The following is a 17,928-nucleotide window of genomic DNA, read 5'->3' as shown; positions in this document are numbered from 1 at the left end:
CACATTTCCTGCACTGTATAGTAGATCCTCGCCTGTCTTTGCTCTGTAGATTCAGAGATGCACTAATCTGTGGCGCTCCTCATTGCAGGGGGGATAATGTCAGCACAGATGAGGAGCAGCAGCTGCTGCAGAGGCTGAAGGAGATCACCCGAGTGATGAAGGAGGGGAAGATTCTGGAGGGGATATCGCCGGAGCAGGAAGCTGAGGAGGCCCCATACATGGAGGATTGGGAAGGTACCGGAATGTGAAATCTACGGATCCTCAACCTGACATTTCATACATATATAGATATAGCTCTGACATATACCACAGCACTGTACAGAGATCACTGAGCCAGTCCCATCAGTCTCTGTACCAGAGGAGCTGACGCTCTAATGTCCCCTCCCCCACAGTCCCATCAGTCTCTGTACCAGAGGAGCTTACACTCTAATGTCCCCTCCCCCCCAGTCCCATCAGTCTGTGTACCAGAGGAGCTTACACTCTAATGTCCCCTCCCCCACGGTCCCATCAGTCTGTGTACCAGAGGAGCTTACACTCTAATGTCCCCTCCCCCACGGTCCCATCAGTCACTGTGCCAGAGGAGCTGACGCTCTAATGTCCCCTCCCCCACAGTCCCATCAGTCTCTGTACCAGAGGAGCTTACACTCTAATGTCCCCTCCCCCACAGTCCCATCAGTCTCTGTACCAGAGGAGCCTACGCTCTAATGTCCCCTCCCCCACAGTCCCATCAGTCTCTGTGCCAGAGGAGCTTACACTCTAATGTCCCCTCCCCCACGGTCCCATCAGTCTCTGTGCCAGAGGAGCTGACGCTCTAATGTCCCCTCCCCCACAGTCCCATCAGTCTCTATACCAGAGGAGCTTACACTCTAATACCCCCCCCCCCCCACAGTCACATCAGTCTCTGTACCAGAGGAGCTTACACTCTAATGCCCCCCCCCCCCACAGTCACATCAGTCTCTGTACCAGAGGAGCTTACGCTCTAATGTCCCTTCCCCCACAGTCACATCAGTCTCTGTACCAGAGGAGCTTACACTCTAATGTCCCCTCCCCCACAGTCCCATCAGTCTCTGTACAGAGGAGCTTACACTCTAATGTTCTCCCAACAGGTTTACTTTCAATATTTTGTAACTATTATTTTTATTATGATTTATTTCTTTTTTATTTTCTTCATTTATCTTTGTTGCTATCGGGGGGGGGGGGGGGTTAGTCCCCTTGTGACATCATTGGGACTGCAGCCGGGGGTTCCGGTGCCCATGGCAGCCATCTTTGCCGCACGTTGCAGTAACGTCCAGATCTTTCAGCGCAGTTTTGGCGAGAACGCTCCATCTCAGTCATCCTTACTGACCAATGTTCTTGTTTCTCACATCAACAGGTTATCCGGAGGAGACCTATCCCGTCCACGACCCCTCCGAGCGCCGGCGGAAGCACGACACCATCCTGGTCGATCGCTCCGTCTTCACGCAACCCTCCGCAGAAGAGATTGCAGAGCAGATGGAGTTTGGAGAAGAAGAGAGCCGCTTGTACGCAGAAAACGCACCAGAGGTCGGTGATAATGGACGAGTCCAATGTGAACCATGTGACCCCCCCATCTACAGCTCAGCGGTGCACCCGGAGGACAACGCGGAGACGTGGAGTGACAGCGAAGACGAGGAAGACCCAGAGGTCATCGCAGAAAACGCCGGATTCAGCACAGCCAGTGACAGCGAAGGGGATCCGTATGGAGAGGATTCCATCCCAGACTCCACCGCAGACGCCCAGTCACCAGCCGCGCTCAATGGTCACGTTTGCGATGACACGGGAACTCTGCGAAAACGGGGCAAGAAGGGATCTGAGTATTAAATGGTCTCCTAGTCTAGAAATAGATGGAGCTCCATCATCAGTGAACCAAGCCTGCCATTGTGGATGAAGAACCAATGGCAATATGGCGACCACCGAGTGGCAAAACATCTAAAAGGGACAAATATAACTTGGTGAAGAATGACCTCAGAAATACAAACCCACCACCGAGCTCACCCATGTACCCCTTACATACGTATCCCTACGTATGACCATCAGGACATTTTGGAAGGCCAACCAATAAAATCGCCTATATTATGTATTTGTACTGAGTGGCCACATGCCAGTTAAAATCAGGCTTGGAATAGGATTGGCTGGTGAGCACGAGAAGGAGATATGTAAATGAACTCAGGGTGGACTGTTCCTGTAGATCTCAGCTGTCTGTTGCCGGCACCAGATGTGACTCGCCTTACGATAAAGTCAACAGGTGGACCAGAGATGCTTACAGTACGAAAAATTCCACAAGGAGCCAACCTCGGTAGTATTCCTTCCTGGACTCCGGAAGACTTGCATTGTGTATTATAGACGTGGCCCTGGCCTGTTCTGCTGGTGTGCAACTGTAGCAATGACCCCAGAAGGAGCTGCTGGATTTTATTGGGCCTTCACCTACTAGTCACCTTCCCTGTAACTGTACCCAGATACTCACCAACCCTCCAGAACTGGCAATCAGACTTCGGGGCCTTTAATCTTCTTCTGTAAAATGTATCAATTGAATGTCTTAAATGGAAAGAGGGTGGTGGTACAAGATACCCAAAGTAGTAGTAACAACTTCCCTCCATGTAGTAGTATCTTCTAGTATCTTTTGCCTCTGCCACAGGCTAGTATGGACTCTGTCGGCCAGACGGGTGGCAACATCTTCGGCCTCTACCATGAACCAGGTTAGCACTCGTCCGGCCTTTGTCAAAGGCTAATATGTACTCTGTAGGCCAGACGGGTGGCAATGTATAAGTATCTTCAGTCCCCGTCACACACCAGGTAAGAATTCTTTAGACCTCTCTGATAGGATAGGCCTATTGTGGACCATTAAGCCCAGTCTGACAACAATCTGAACAGAACTTTTCTTCAGGTAAAGGGTCTAGGAGGCAAAGACTGGACCTATCTTCAGCTAACCCCTGAACAAAGCCTGGGAGGCATAAGAGCCCTCTAGAACATGGGTTCTCAAACACCAGGTCTTGGCCTGAGGCCAGGTCTCCCTACTCCCAGAAATCTAGTCGTCTGCAGATCCCCTAACTTAGCATAGTGCCTCCCAGCTCCCATAGTGCCCCCAACCTCCCATGATTGCCCTCAGTGCCCCGAAACCCCACACTATGCCCTCAGGCCCCATGAGAGCCCCCACAGTGCCCTCAAACCTCTCACAGTGCCTCATCCTTCCACAATGCCCTCAAGCCTTCTGCAGAGCTTCCAGGTCTAGGTGGCAAAGACTGGACTTATCTTCAGCTACACCCTAAACAAAGCCTGGGAGGCAGAAGAGCCCTCGAGAACATGGGTTCTCAACCACCTGGCCTTGGCCTGAGGCCAGGTCATGATCTCCCTACTCCCAGAAATCTAGTCGGCTGCAGATCCGCTAACTTAGTATAGTGCCTCCCAGCTCCAATAGTGCCCCCAACCTCCCATAATTGCCCTCAGTGCCCCAAAATCCCACACAATGCCCTAAGGCCCCATGAGAGCACCCAAAGTGCCCTCACACTTCTCACAGTGCCCCATCCTTCCACAATGCAATCAAGCCTTCTGCAGAGCTTCCAGGTCTAGGAGGCAAAGACTGGACTTATCTTCAGCTACACCCTGAACAAAGCCTGGGAGGCAGAAGAACCCTCGAGAACATGGGTTCTCAACCACCCTGTGCCCCCACAGTGCCCTCATACCTCTCACGATGCCCCATCCTTCCACAAGGCCCTCAGACCCCATGAGAGCCCTCATAGTGCCCCCAAACTTCTCATAGTATCCCATCTTTTCACAATGCCCTCAAGCCTTCTGCAGATCTTCCAGGTCTAGAAGGCTAGGAGGCAAAGACTGGACCTATCTTCAGCTAAACCTAAACAAAGCCTGGAAGGCAAAGGAGCCTTCTAGAACATGGGTTCTCAACCACCAGGCCTTACCCTGATGCCAGGCAATGGTCTCCCTCCTCCCAGGAATCTAGTCAGCTACAAGTCCCAGCTTCCATGATGCCCCAAACCTCCCACATTTGCCCACAGTGCCCTCAGGCCCCATGAGAGCCCTCACAGTGCCCCCAGCTTCTCATAGTGTCCCCTCTTTTCACAGTGCCCTCAAGCCTGCTGCAGAACTTCCAGCCCTATAGCACCCCAACTTCTAACAGTGTAACACTTTGCTTGCCAACATTTCCAAGTGCCTCCTAGCCCCTGTAGTGCTCCTCCAGTCTCCCACAGTGCCCCCATCTTTCCACAGTGCCCTATCCTTCCACAGTGCCCCCAAACCTCTCACAGTGCCCCATCCTCCTACAGTGCCCTCAAGCCTGCTGCAAAGTCTCCATCCCCACCTTCCAATAAAGTCCCACTGTGCCCCCCAACCTTCCACAGTACCTCCTAGCCCTCGCAATGCTCCTCCAGTCTCACACAGTACCCCCATCCTTCCACAATGCCCCCAAACCTCTGACAGTGCCCCCATCGTCCTACAGTGCCCTCAAGCCTGCTGCAGAGTCTCCATCCCCACCTTCCAACAATGTCCCACTGTGCCCCCCAACCTTCCACAGTACCTCCTAGCCCTCGAAATGCTCCTCCAGTCTCCCACAGGGCCCCTGTTAAGCCCCCAGACACCTGAAGGGACCCAAGGACCCTCCAGAAACCTCATGTCTTACAACGTTATAAAGTCTTCTGGACATTCCCATAGACCCTTCCAGAATCCCCTTCACCCCACAGTGACACCCAGCCCCATCCAAAGCCTTCCAACATTTCAATTTCCATTCTCATACTTTTAATGTGTGGGTATGATCTTTTTTTTTGGGAGTTTCCACACTTTTATACGTTTAACTATTTAAAAAAAAAAAAAGTGCGGAAACTTTTTGAAGAACCCTCCTGTTTGCCAGGCCTCAGTAAGGTTTAGAACCCTTGATCTTTACAATGTTTGTCCTCTTCCCCCAGGGATCGGCCAAGGTAGAACGATTATCTATAACCACATACATTGTATCTTCTCCCTCTACCTACCGGAGAACACTTCCAGTAGCAGGCAGAAGCAATCAATGCCCTTGAGGTTAGGAGAAACCCAACGATCCCAGATAATATACTCAAAGCTCAGGTTGGCTACAGCCCAGGTGCAAATCCCTTCACACAAAACAAATACCCCCATAGAGATGGACAAGGGGAAGGATCCAAACCAGCTGAGCAGTGAATGTCTGTAAATCAAATGAATTGAACCCATTGTTATCCTAAAAAATGACAAATGTTTCCATCTACTGGGACACAGCAGCTCTTCAATCTTTATAGTAACAGTGCAGTTCTCCTTTAGTGGCAGGGCTTTTTTTCAGGAAGGAACGTGGGGCAACGCAGCTCCAGCACCTCCAGTGCTGAATGTACACTATATTGCCAAAAGTATTGGGCCCGCCCTACAAATCATGTGATTCAGGTGTTCCAATCCCCTCCATATCGTGTGATTCAGGTGTTCCAATCCCCTCCATATCATGTGATTCAGGTGTTCCAGTCCCCTCCATATCATGTGATTCAGGTGTTCCAATCCCCTCCATATCATGTGATTCAGGTGCTCCAATCCCCTCCATGGACACAGGTGTATACAATCAAGCCCCTAGGCATGCAGACGGCTTCTACAAACATTGGTGAAAGAATGGGTCGCTCTCAGGAGCTCAGTGACTCCAAGCGTGGTCCCGTGATAGGTGGCCACCTGGGCAATAAGTCCATCCGTGACATTTCCTGGCTACTAAATATTCCACGCTCAACTGTTAGTGGGATTATAACAAAGTGGAAGCAACTGGGAACAACAGCCACTCAGCCACCAAGTGGTAGGCCACATCACATGACAGGGCGGGGTCAGCGCATGCTGAAGCGCACAGTGCACAGAAGTCACCAACTGTCTGCAGAGTCAATAGCTAAAGAACTCCAAACTTGGTGTGGCCTTCAGATGAGCCCAACAACAGTGCGTAGAGAGCTTCATGGAATGGGTTCCCATGGCCGAGCAGCTGCATCCAAGCCTTCCAAGTGCAATGCAAAGTGTTGGATGCTGTGGTGTAAAGCATGCCGCCACTGGACTCTAGAGCAGTGGAGGCGTGTTCTCTAGAGGGACCAATCACGCTACTCTGTCTGGCAATCCCATGGACGTGTCTGGGTTTGGCGGTGGTCAAGAGAATGGTACTTGTCTGACTGCATTGTGCCAAGTGTAAAATTGGGAGAGGGGGGATTATGGTGTGGGGCTGTTTTTCAGGGGTTGGGCTTGGCCCCCTAGTTCCAGTGAAGGGAACTCTTAAGGCGACATTTTGGACAATTTCATGCTCCCAGCTTTGTGGGAGGAGTTTGGGGATGGCCCCTTCCTGTTCCAACATGACTGCCCACCAGTGCACAAAGCAAGGTCCATAAAGACATAGAGGAGCCAGTTTGGGGTGGAGGAACTTGACTGTCCTGCACAGAGTCCTGACCTCAACCCCATAGAACACCTTTGGGATGAATTAGAGCGGAGACTGCGAGCCAGGCCTCCTCCCCCGACATCAGTGCCTGACCTGACAAATGTGCTTCTGGAAGAATGGTCCAACCTTCCCATAGACACCCTCCTAAACCTTGTGGGGGGCCTTCCCAGAAGAGTTGAAGCTGTTATAGCTGCAAAGGGCGGAGCCAACTCAATATTGAACCCTACGGACTAAGACTGGGGGGCCATTAAAGGTCATGTGCGTGGAAAGGGCGGGGCCAACTCAATATTGAACTCTACGGACTAAGACCGGGAGGCCAATAAAGGTCAAGTGCGTGGAAAGGGCGGGGCCAACTCAATATTGAACCCTACGGACAAAGGCTGGCCATAAATTATATAATTTTCTTGAGAATTTTGCTTTAGATTTACCAAATACCATATAATATGAGGTCAAACCTAAACAACACTTTCAGTTGTATCCCATTAGACTGGCTCTTGCACTATATAGCTGAAGGTAAATCTAAAGGAAATTGGATAGAAAATTGTATAGTGTATGGCCAGCCTAAGACTGGGGGGCCATTAAAGGTCATGTGTGTGGGAAGGGCGGGGACAACTCAATATTGAACCCTACGGACTAAGACTGGGAGGCCATTAAAGTCCATGTGTGTGGAAAGGCCGACTGCCCAATACTTTTGTCAATATAATATATGTAATGGCAAGAGGTGGGTGGTGTACTGGAGGATCTATTAATGCTGGCTCCTGGGGGATCTATTGATGCTGGCTTCTGGGGGATCTATTGATGCTGGCTGCTGGGTGATCTATTGCCACTGATGGGTATCTGTTTTTGTTTGAGGGTCTATTGTTGCTGGGGGGTCTTATGTTGCTAGTAGGGATCTACTGTTGAGGGAGAGATTGCTGGCTGCTGGGAGATCTGTTGTTGCTGCTGGGGAAAGAGGGGGGGTCCTAATGATGCTGGGGTAGATCTTTTGTTTCTGGGGGTGAAGGTTTGTTTTGGGTGGTCCATTGTTGCTATGTGGGGGATCTATTGTCACTCCAGGGGATCTATTGTTGCTGGAGTGGGGTCTATTGTTGCTGGCTGCACAGGATCTATTTTCCTGCTTTCCTTGCTATCATTAAAGTCCCTATTTATCACCATAAAATGATACTTTGTTCTGTAGTCTCTAAAAGGGGCGGGGCTGAGAGGTGGGTAGGGGGTGGAACAAAGGGTAGGGGGTGGAGACAAGGGGGTGGAGACTCAGAAAGGGGGCTTTCCTGCACCTATTCTCGTAGAAAAAAAGCCCTGGTGTTCTGTAAATGACATCTCTATTACCCCCCCCCCCCAGGGGGTAGAACTATCTGCAATTGGCTCTGTACACCCGCCTGCATGCCGTCCCGCCTTGTATATCCTGCTGATAAAACACAACGAATAAAATGCACAACAAATCGTTGTCTGTGTTTTTTGTATAGCTGTTACCCCCCGCCCCCGAAGAGCCGCTGTTGCTCATGTCCTGGATTCCCAGTGCCAATGACCCTCTAGGTGGCACCATACTATCTGAGAGGGTATTTATTCGGGTTGCACCCCCCAATGAGGCGACAAACAATAAACAGCAATAAACAGTCACAAAGCAAAAGAGAGTCGTACAAATCAACAACTGACGATGCGAGGACCGAGTATTCCTGGTCCCAAACCCACATGGAAAAAAAATATATTTGAAATACTACAATTTTGGCCGTATTCAATATATTTCAATAAATAAAATATATATATACACAGGTGAAGCTCAAAAAATGAGAATATGGTGCAAAAGTTCATTTATTTCAGTGCAGCAACTTAAAAGGTGACACTAATATATGAGACTCATTCCATGCAAAGCAAGATAGTTCCAGCCGTGATTTGTCATCATTGTGATGATTATGACTTACAGCTCATGAAAACCCCAAATCCACAATCTCAGAAAATGAGAATCTTGTGAAAAGGTGGAATAATCTCGGCTCAAAGCGTCCCACTCTAATCAGCTCATTCAGCCATAACACCTGCAAAGGGTTCCTGAGCCTCTAAATGGTCCCTCAGTCTGGTTCAGTAGGAATCCCAATCATGGGAAAGACTGCTGACCTGACACCATCACTGACACCCTCCATAAGGAAGGAAAGCCTCAAAAGGGAATTGCAGAAGAAGTTGGACATTTTTTTATTAAAGAAAATCTTGCCACCAACAACAAACAAAAACATTTTCGTATTTCTTATATTTAAAATATATTTTTCATCCATGTGGGAAACCCCTGCTGGGCACCTGAATCTGGGGGGGGGGGTCCAAACTAGAGGTGATACTTGCCTAGAGGCTGAGAGGACCTTGAGTCTCTCTAAAACCCCTATCCACTGGCTGGCGTGTTACCAATTGTTGGGGCCCAGAGTCCTGCGTTGGAGCGCTCAATTCAATTTGCAGAGTTAAAGGCATAAATCCCCAAATGAAGTCCCAAGTTTGGGTAGCGCTGTCCCTTTAAGAGAAGGGTCATGAGATTGTAGCCAGTTGCCTCTCACCTCTGTTGTGAAGCCTCCTCCTGTTATCTGGAACCCTGGACGGACAAAGGCTGCTTCCTGAGGAGCCCTGAACGGACAAAGGCTGCTTCCTGAGGAACCCTGGACGGACAAAGGCTGCTTCCTGAGGAACCATGGACGGACAAAGGCTGCTTCCTGAGGAACCATGGACGGACAAAGGCTGCTTCCTGAGGAGCCCTGGACGGACAAAGGCTGCTTCCTGAGGAACCATGCATGGACAAAGGCTGCTTCCTGAGGAACCCTGGACGGACAGAGGCTGATTCCTGAGGAACCCTGGACGGACAAAGGCTGCTTCCTGAGGAACCCTGGACGGACAAAGGCTGCTTCCTGAGGAACCCTGGACGGACAGAGGCTGATTCCTGAGGAACCCTGGACGGACAAAGGCTGCTTCCTGAGGAACCCTGGATGGACAAAGGCTGCTTCCTAAAAAACCAAGCTTGGACAAAGGCTGCTTCCTGATGAACCCTGGATGGACAAAGGCTGCTTCCTAAAGAACCAAGCATGGACAAAGGCTGCTTCCTGAGGAACCCTGGATGGACAAAGGCTGCTTCCTGAGGAACCCTGGATGGACAAAGGCTGCTTCCTGAGGAACCCTGGACTGACAAAGGCTGCTTCCTGAGGAACCATGGACGGACAAAGGCAGCTTCCTGAGGAACCCTGGACGGACAAAGGCTGCTTCCTGAGGAACCATGGACGGACAAAGGCTGCTTCCTGAGGAACCCTGGACGGACAAAGGCTGCTTCCTGAGGAACCCTGGACGGACAAAGGCTGCTTCCTGAGGAACCCTGGACGGACAAAGGCTGCTTCCTGAGGAGCCCTGAACGGACAAAGGCTGCTTCCTGAGGAACCCTGGACGGACAAAGGCTGCTTCCTGAGGAGCCCTGAACGGACAAAGGCTGCTTCCTGAGGAGCCCTGGACGGACAAAGGCTGCTTCCTGAGGAACCATGGACGGACAAAGGCTGCTTCCTGAGGAACCATGGACGGACAAAGGCTGCTTCCTGAGGAACCATGGACGGACAAAGGCTGCTTCCTGAGGAACCATGGACGGACAAAGGCTGCTTCCTGAGGAACCATGGACGGACAAAGGCTGCTTCCTGAGGAACCATGGACGGACAAAGGCTGCTTCCTGAGGAACCATGGACGGACAAAGGCTGCTTCCTGAGGAACCATGGGCGGACAAAGGCTGCTTCCTGAGGAACCATGGACGGACAAAGGCTGCTTCCTGAGGGACCATGGACGGACAAAGGCTGCTTCCTGATGAACCATGGACGGACAAAGGCTGCTTCCTGAGGGACCCTGGACGGACAAAGGCTGCTTCCTGAGGGACCATGGACGGACAAAGGCTGCTTCCTGAGGAACCATGGACGGACAAAGGCTGCTTCCTGAGGAACCCTGGACGGACAAATGCTGCTTCCTGAGGAACCCTGGACGGACAAAGGCTGCTTCCTGAGGAACCATGGACGGACAAAGGCTGCTTCCTGATGAACCATGGACGGACAAAGGCTGCTTCCTGAGGGACCCTGGACGGACAAAGGCTGCTTCCTGAGGGACCATGGACGGACAAAGGCTGCTTCCTGAGGAACCATGGACGGACAAAGGCTGCTTCCTGAGGAACCCTGGCATTGGCAGCAACTCTGGGCTCTGTAGTCCTGATCTCCTTTAGAGCTGGTGCTGCTCCTCCTCTCTGATTCGCTGAGTCCCTCCGATGATAGCTGCCTCCGAGTGAGTGCAGCAACACAGTCCAGCTCTGACACGCCGGCAAACTCTGACCACAGTCAGCGTCTCCGACTGTCTCCTCTCACTCTCCACGTGAGACTTCCTATGCCCTTGGCTTCTTCTTCATTTTTTCCTTCTCCTGATCACCCAGTTCCTGGGACTTGTAGTCCTACACAGTTCTGAGCCCAGTCTCTCTGAGGACTACCTCCCCCACAAGTCTTTGCTCCTTCCAGCAATCCTCGAACAAGGAATGTGGCCAGTTTTTTTTTTTTTTTTTACACTGATTGCTTTTATACCCATAAAGGCTGTAAGAGGAATCATTTCTCCTTCTCTCTGGCTGCATTCCTACAGCCATTGAGAAATACTGTGTGAGCTGTAATTGGTCACAGCTTGTCACATGGTACAAGGCTGTTGTGAATGGCCCTGTACCATGTGACCTCTGTGATCATTCACAGATTTCACACGTAGTAAGCAATGATGTCAGAAGTGACATCTTGCTTACTACTCTTCATGTGATCACTGATTGGCGAATCAGTGATCACATGATCAGGACCTTGCACAGAGGTCCCGTCTGATGATCGGTGTTCCACTGTGTCCGGAGGACTCAGCGGGCACCGGATCGCGGTGCTGCGCGCTCCTAGGGAGCGCGTCCACCCTCCCCTGCACTGCCACCGTCTGGCCGTTTATATACATGGGCCGGGCGGGAAGTGGTTAATGCAGGCCATAGACGGTTCCTTTATCGGCCGATTTTTCGTCCGAAAGAATAATCGGCCGATTTTCGCACTGTTAGTGGGGCGATGGTATCGGCCGATTTTCGCGGTTCCTCCTCATTTCTTTTATCGGTCATGCTGGAAAATGTGTGAAAAACGGTTGATTTTCACAACTGACAACAGAACGACCGATGTCTCCTTTTTACAGACGAAAAATCGGCCAATAAACGAACCGTCTGTGGCCTGCATAAGTTGCTCATTTTAAATCCTGAAGACCAAGGAAATGCGTTTTGTTACATTGCGGCGACATCTGCGTTCCGATGTGTTTTACCGCGTTCCAGTACAGTTTGGGAAAAACGCAGCCTGTTCCACTTTTCTGCAACCAGAACGCACCGGAGCGGCGAGCGCTGATGTGAGCGATGACACCGATCGCCAGATCATCGACTTTCTGTGCGTTCTGGAGGCAGAAAAAAAGCAACTGAATTGCATGGAGTGTGCACCGGCCCTAAAACTGCACAAAAAGAGAAGGGACGTTTGCTGACTCGGCACCTCTGCGGCACTGCCGGCCCCTCCCACATGCCACCCTGGCCCCTCCCTCTCTATCGGCCTCTTTATGGCCCTTTATCTACCTTTTGATCTGCAGATGCAAATATCTGGCAACCAATGGGAAGAGGAACTCCATGTGATTAGAAGAGCGCCGCCGTGTCCCTGATACAGAAACGGAACATTTTTCCTGCTTACATTTTCTTTTTTTACTTCCTCGTTGGTTTTATAAATGTAGAGATAAGACCGACTTTATTTTACCTCGAGCTGTAAAACTTTATAGATCCGAAACGATCGGCCCATCTAGTACTTTATAGATCCGGAACGATCGGCCCATCTAGTACTTTATAGATCCGGAACGATCGGCCCATCTAGTACTTTATAGATCCGGAACGATCGGCCCATCTAGTACTTTATAGATCCTGAACGATCGGCCCATCTAGTACTTTATAGATTCGGAACAATCGGCCCATCTAGTACTTTATAGATCCGGAACGATCGGCCCATCTAGTACTTTATAGATCCGGAACGATCGGCCCATCTAGTACTTTATAGATCCGGAACGATCGGCCCATCTAGTACTTTATAGATCCTGAACGATCGGCCCATCTAGTACTTTATAGATTCGGAACAATCGGCCCATCTAGTACTTTATAGATCCGGAACGATCGGCCCATCTAGTACTTTATAGATCCGGAACGATCGGCCCATCTAGTACTTTATAGATCCGGAACGATCGGCCCATCTAGTACTTTATAGATCCTGAACGATCGGCCCATCTAGTACTTTATAGATCTGGAACGATCGGCCCATCTAGTACTTTATAGATCTGGAACGATCGGCCCATCTAGTACTTTATAGATCCGGAACGATCGGCCCATCTAGTACTTATAGATCCGGAACAATCGGCCCGTCTAGTACTTTATAGATCCGGAACGATCGGCCCATCTAGTACTTATAGATCCGGAACGATCGGCCCATCTAGTACTTTATAGATTCGGAACGATCGGCCCGTCTAGTACTTTATAGATCCGGAACGATCTGCCCATCTAGTACTTTATAGATCCGGAACGATCGGCCCATCTAGTACTTTATAGATCCGGAACGATCGGCCCATCTAGTACTTTATAGATCCGGAACGATCGGCCCATCTATTCGTTTAGTTAAAGTGTAAGTAAAACAAAAAAAAGAAAAACGATTTTTCTTCACGTTCAGCTTTAGTCAGCGGTCACACCGATTTAAAATCGCCTGATTTGTGTGCGGTGCTCAGGCGCCATTTCTGAAGACTTTATGGCGACTTGTGAAGGTTTTCAACAATTTCTTGCGGTCTGCTTCATGATTTCCACGATGATTTCCCATCGTTCGTAGCGCTGTGACTTTCAAAAAAAAACTATCAATAGACAGTTATTGGGATTTTTTTTTTCTTTACCAAAGACATGAAGCAGAATACAATTTGGCCAAATTTATGAAGAAACTTGCTTTGTTTTCTTAAAAATCTATGAATTTTTTTTTTTGTTTAATTTTTATTATTGGATATGTTTTATAGCAGAAAGTAGACAATATTTTTTTTTTTTTCATTTTCTGTCTTTTTTGTGTATACCGTATTTGCCGGCGTATAAGACGACTTTTTGACCCTTGAAAATCTTCTCAAAAGTCGGGGGTCGTCTTATACGCCGGTACACATGTTTAGGGGGGCTGCGGCATTAAGTACAGGGGTTTGCAGGGGCTGATGTCTCTTACCTGGATCCAGTCCCACGACGATCCGGTCCAGGAAGCGCGGCGTCTCCTTCAGTTCGGCCACTGGATGTTCGTGTGGCTGTTCGGCTCCGCCTCCTCACCGGTGATTGGCCGCCAGAACTGTAGCTCAGGAAAGGCACACAGGCGGCCAATCACCGGCGAGGGGGCGGAGCCGAGCGGCCCCGCGAAAATTGAGTGCCGGAGCAGCAGGTAAGTGTTCTGTGTAGAGGTGCTGCTGCAACCACATATGCTGGCTGCAGCAGCACCATACGAGAACAGGGTCAGCAAGTCTCAGTGGGAGGAATAGTGCCCCATCATTGGTGTCACTGATACCAATGATGGGGCACTATTCCCCCCCCCACTGACACCAACGATGGGACACTATTCCTCCCACTGACACCAATGATGGGGCACTATTCCTCCCACTGACACCAATGATGGGGCACTATTCCTCCCACTGACACCAACGATGGGGCACTATTCCTCCCACTGACACCAACGATGGGGCACTATTCCTCCCACTGACACCAACGATGGGGCACTATTCCTCCCCCCCACTGACACCAACGATGGGGCACTATTCCTCCCACTGACACCAATGATGGGGCACTATTCCACCCCCCACTGACACCAATGATGGGGCACTATTCCCCCCCCCCCACTGACACCAACGATGGGGCACTATTCCACCCCCCACTGACACCAATGATGGGGCACTATTCCACCCCTCACTGACACCAATGATGGGACACCATTCCTCCCACTGACATCAATGATGGGGCACTATTCCTCCCACTGACACCAATGATGGGGCACTATTCCTCCCACTGACACCAATGATGGGGCACTATTCCTGCCACTGATACCAATGATGGGGCACTATTCCTCCCACTGATACCAATGATGGGGCACTATTCCTCCCACTGACACCAATGATGGGGCACTATTCCTCCTACTGACACCAATGATGGGTCACTATTCCTCCCACTGACACCAATGATGGGGCACTATTCCTCCCACTGACACCAATGATGGGGCACTATTCCTGCCACTGATACCAATGATGGGGCACTATTCCTCCCACTGATACCAATGATGGGGCACTATTCCTCCCACTGACACCAATGATGGGGCACTATTCCTCCCACTGATACCAATGATGGGACACTATTCTTGCCACTGACACCAATGATGGGGCACTATTCCTCCCACTGACACCAATGATGGAGCACTATTCCTCTCACTGACACCAATGATGGGACACTATTCCTCCCACTGACACCAATGATGGGGCACTATTCCTCCCACTGACATCAATGATGGGGCACTATTCCTCCCACTGACACCAATGATGGGGCACTATTCCTCCCACTGACACCAATGACGGGGCACTATTCCTCCCACTGACACCAATGATGGAGCACTATTCCTCTCACTGACACCAATGATGGGACACTATTCCTCCCACTGACATCAATGATGGGGCACTATTCCTCCCACTGACACCAATGATGGGGCACTATTCCTCCCACTGACACCAATGACGGGGCACTATTCCTCCCACTGACACCAATGATGGGGCACTATTCCTGCCACTGGTGTGCATTGGAAGAGGGGTAGTCTTATACGGCGAGTATAGCCCAAACACTACATTTTAGCAGGAAAAGTAGGGGGGTCGTCTTATACGCCGGCAAATACGGTATATATATATATATGTGTGTGTTATATTTTTGTGTGTATTTTATATATAAAAATGAAAACCCCCAGTCGTGATCAAATCCCACCAAAGGTATGTGTCCCATAGTTTGTAGTCTCACGCAAACCAATGAACGTACACTTACTGAGAATTTTTTTTTTTATTTCAGTCAAAGACATATTGTAGAACACATTTTGCCCTAAATTTATGAAGAAATTAGATTTTTTTTAATTGGATATGTTTTATAGCAGAAAGTAAACAATATTTTTGAAAAATAATTTTTGGATTTTTTCTTTGTTTCTATATATATATATAAATAATTTCAATACCCAGTGGTGATCAAATACCACCAAGAGTATATTTCCCAAGTTTGTAGCCTGTATGACGTTCACGCAAGCCAAGGAACGTAAACTTACTGGGATTTATTTTTTTAATAAAAGACATATTGCAGAATACAGTTTGCCCTAAATTTATGAAGAAAATTGGATATGTTTTATAGCAGAAAGTAAACAATATTTTTGAAAAAAAAAATGTTTTTTTTTTTGTGTGTGTGTGTATGAAGGTATATATATATACAGTGGGGCAAAAAAGTATTTAGTCACCACCAATTGTACAAGTTCTCCCACTTACAAAGATGAGAGAGGCCTGTAATTGGCATCATAGGGAGACCTCAACTATGAGAGACAAAATGAGAAAACAAATCCAGACAATCTCATTGGCTGATCTGGAAAGAATTTATTTGCAAATTATGGTGGAAAATAAGTATTTGGTCACCTACAAACAAGCAAGATTTCTGGCTCTCACAGACCTGGACCTTCTTCTTTAAGAGGCTCCTCTGTCCTGCACTCATTACCTGTATCAATGGCACCTGTTTGAACTTGTTATCAGTATAAAAGACACCTGTCCACAACCTCAAACAGTCACACTCCAAACTCCACTATGGTGAAGACCAAAGAGCTGTCGAAGGACACCAGAAACAAAATTGTAGACCTGCACCAGGCTGGGAAGACTGAATCTGCAACAGGCAAGCAGCTTGGTGTGAACAAATCAACTGTGGGAGCAATAATTAGAAAATGGAAGACATACAAGACCACTGATAATCTCCCTCCATCTGGGGCTCCACGCAAGATCTCACCCCGTGGGGTCAAAATGATCACAAGAACGGTGAGCAAAAATCCCAGGACCACATGGGGGGGACCTAGTGAATGACCTGCAGAGAGCTGGGACCAAAGTAACAAAGGCTACCATCAGTAACACACTACGCCGCCAGGGACTCAGATCCTGCAGTGCCAGACATGTCCCCCTGCTTAAGCCAGTACATGTCCGGGGCCCGTCTGAAGTTTGCTAGAGAGCATTTGGATGATCCAGAAGAGGATTGGGAGAATGTCATATGGTCAGATGAAACCAAAATAGAACTGTTTGGTAGAAACACAACTCGTCGTGTTTGGAGGAGAGAGAATGCTGAGTTGCATCCAAGGAACACCATACCTACTGTGAAGCATGGGGGTGGCAACATCATGCTTTGGGGCTGTTTCTCCGCAAAGGGACCAGGACGACTGATCCATGTACAGGACAGAATGAATGGGGCCATGTATCGTGAGATTTTGAGTGCAAACCTCCTTCCATCAGCAAGGGCATTGAAGATGAAACGTGGCTGGGCCTTCCAACATGACAATGATCCCAAACATACCGCCCGGGCAACGAAGGAGTGGCTTCGTAAGAAGCATTTCAAGGTCCTGGAGTGGCCTAGCCAGTCTCCAGATCTCAACCCCATAGAAAACCTTTGGAGGGAGTTGAAAGTCCGTGTTGCCCAGCGACAGCCCCAAAAAATCATTGCTCTAGAGGAGATCTGCATGGAGGAGGAGATCTGCATGAAGGATGGGCCAACATACCAGCAACAGTGTGTGCCAACCTTGTGAAGACTTCCAGGAAACGTCTGACCTCTGTCATTGCCAACAAAGGATATATAACAAAGTATTGACATGAACTTTTCATATTCACCAAATACTTATTTTCCACCATAATCTGCAAATAAATTCTTTCCAGATCAGCCAATGAGATTGTCTGGATTTGTTTTCTCATTTTGTCTCTCATAGTTGAGGTCTCCCTATGATGCCAATTACAGGCCTCTCTCATCTCTGTAAGTGGGAGAACTTGCACAATTGGTGGCGACTAAATACTTTTTTGCCCCACTGTATATAAACATTTCAATACCCAGTGGTGATCAAATCCCACCAAAAGTATATTTCTCATAGTTTGTAGCCTGTATAACTTTCACACAAGCCAATGAACGTACACTTACTGGGATTTTTTTATTTTTCTTTTAATCAAAGACATATTGCAGAATACAGTTTGCCCTAAATTTATGAAGAAATTTGATTTTTTTTTTTTCTATAGCATAAAGTAAACAATTTTTATTTTCAAAATTTTCAGTCTTTTTTTTTATATATACATTATAATAAAAAATACCCATTGGTGACAAGATAACCACCAAAAAAAAGATGTGGGGAAAAAAATAAAAGATATAAATTTAATTTGGGTGCAGCGTT

General features: G+C 48.8%; 1 protein-coding gene across 1 annotated transcript in view; it reads left to right on the top strand.

Moving 5' to 3' along the window:
• RIC3 (RIC3 acetylcholine receptor chaperone) overlaps positions 1–7,863 on the top strand; it is a 37,393-nt gene extending 29,530 nt beyond the window's left edge. Inside the window, exons 5-6 of the mRNA XM_089667278.1 lie at positions 89–234; positions 1,373–7,863. Of these exons, the coding sequence (XP_089523404.1) occupies positions 89–234; positions 1,373–1,839 (613 nt within the window). The 3' untranslated portion in view covers positions 1,840–7,863. The remainder of the gene's footprint in view (positions 1–88; positions 235–1,372) is intronic.
• The last annotated feature ends 10,065 nt before the right edge of the window (positions 7,864–17,928 follow it).

Source organism: Staurois parvus, unplaced genomic scaffold (genome assembly GCF_062004578.1).
Source record: "Staurois parvus isolate SC_StPar_1 unplaced genomic scaffold, SC_StPar_1.0 ptg003145l, whole genome shotgun sequence".
Classification (NCBI taxonomy): Eukaryota; Metazoa; Chordata; class Amphibia; order Anura; family Ranidae; genus Staurois; species Staurois parvus.
This window is presented reverse-complemented; position numbering and strand designations above follow the sequence as displayed.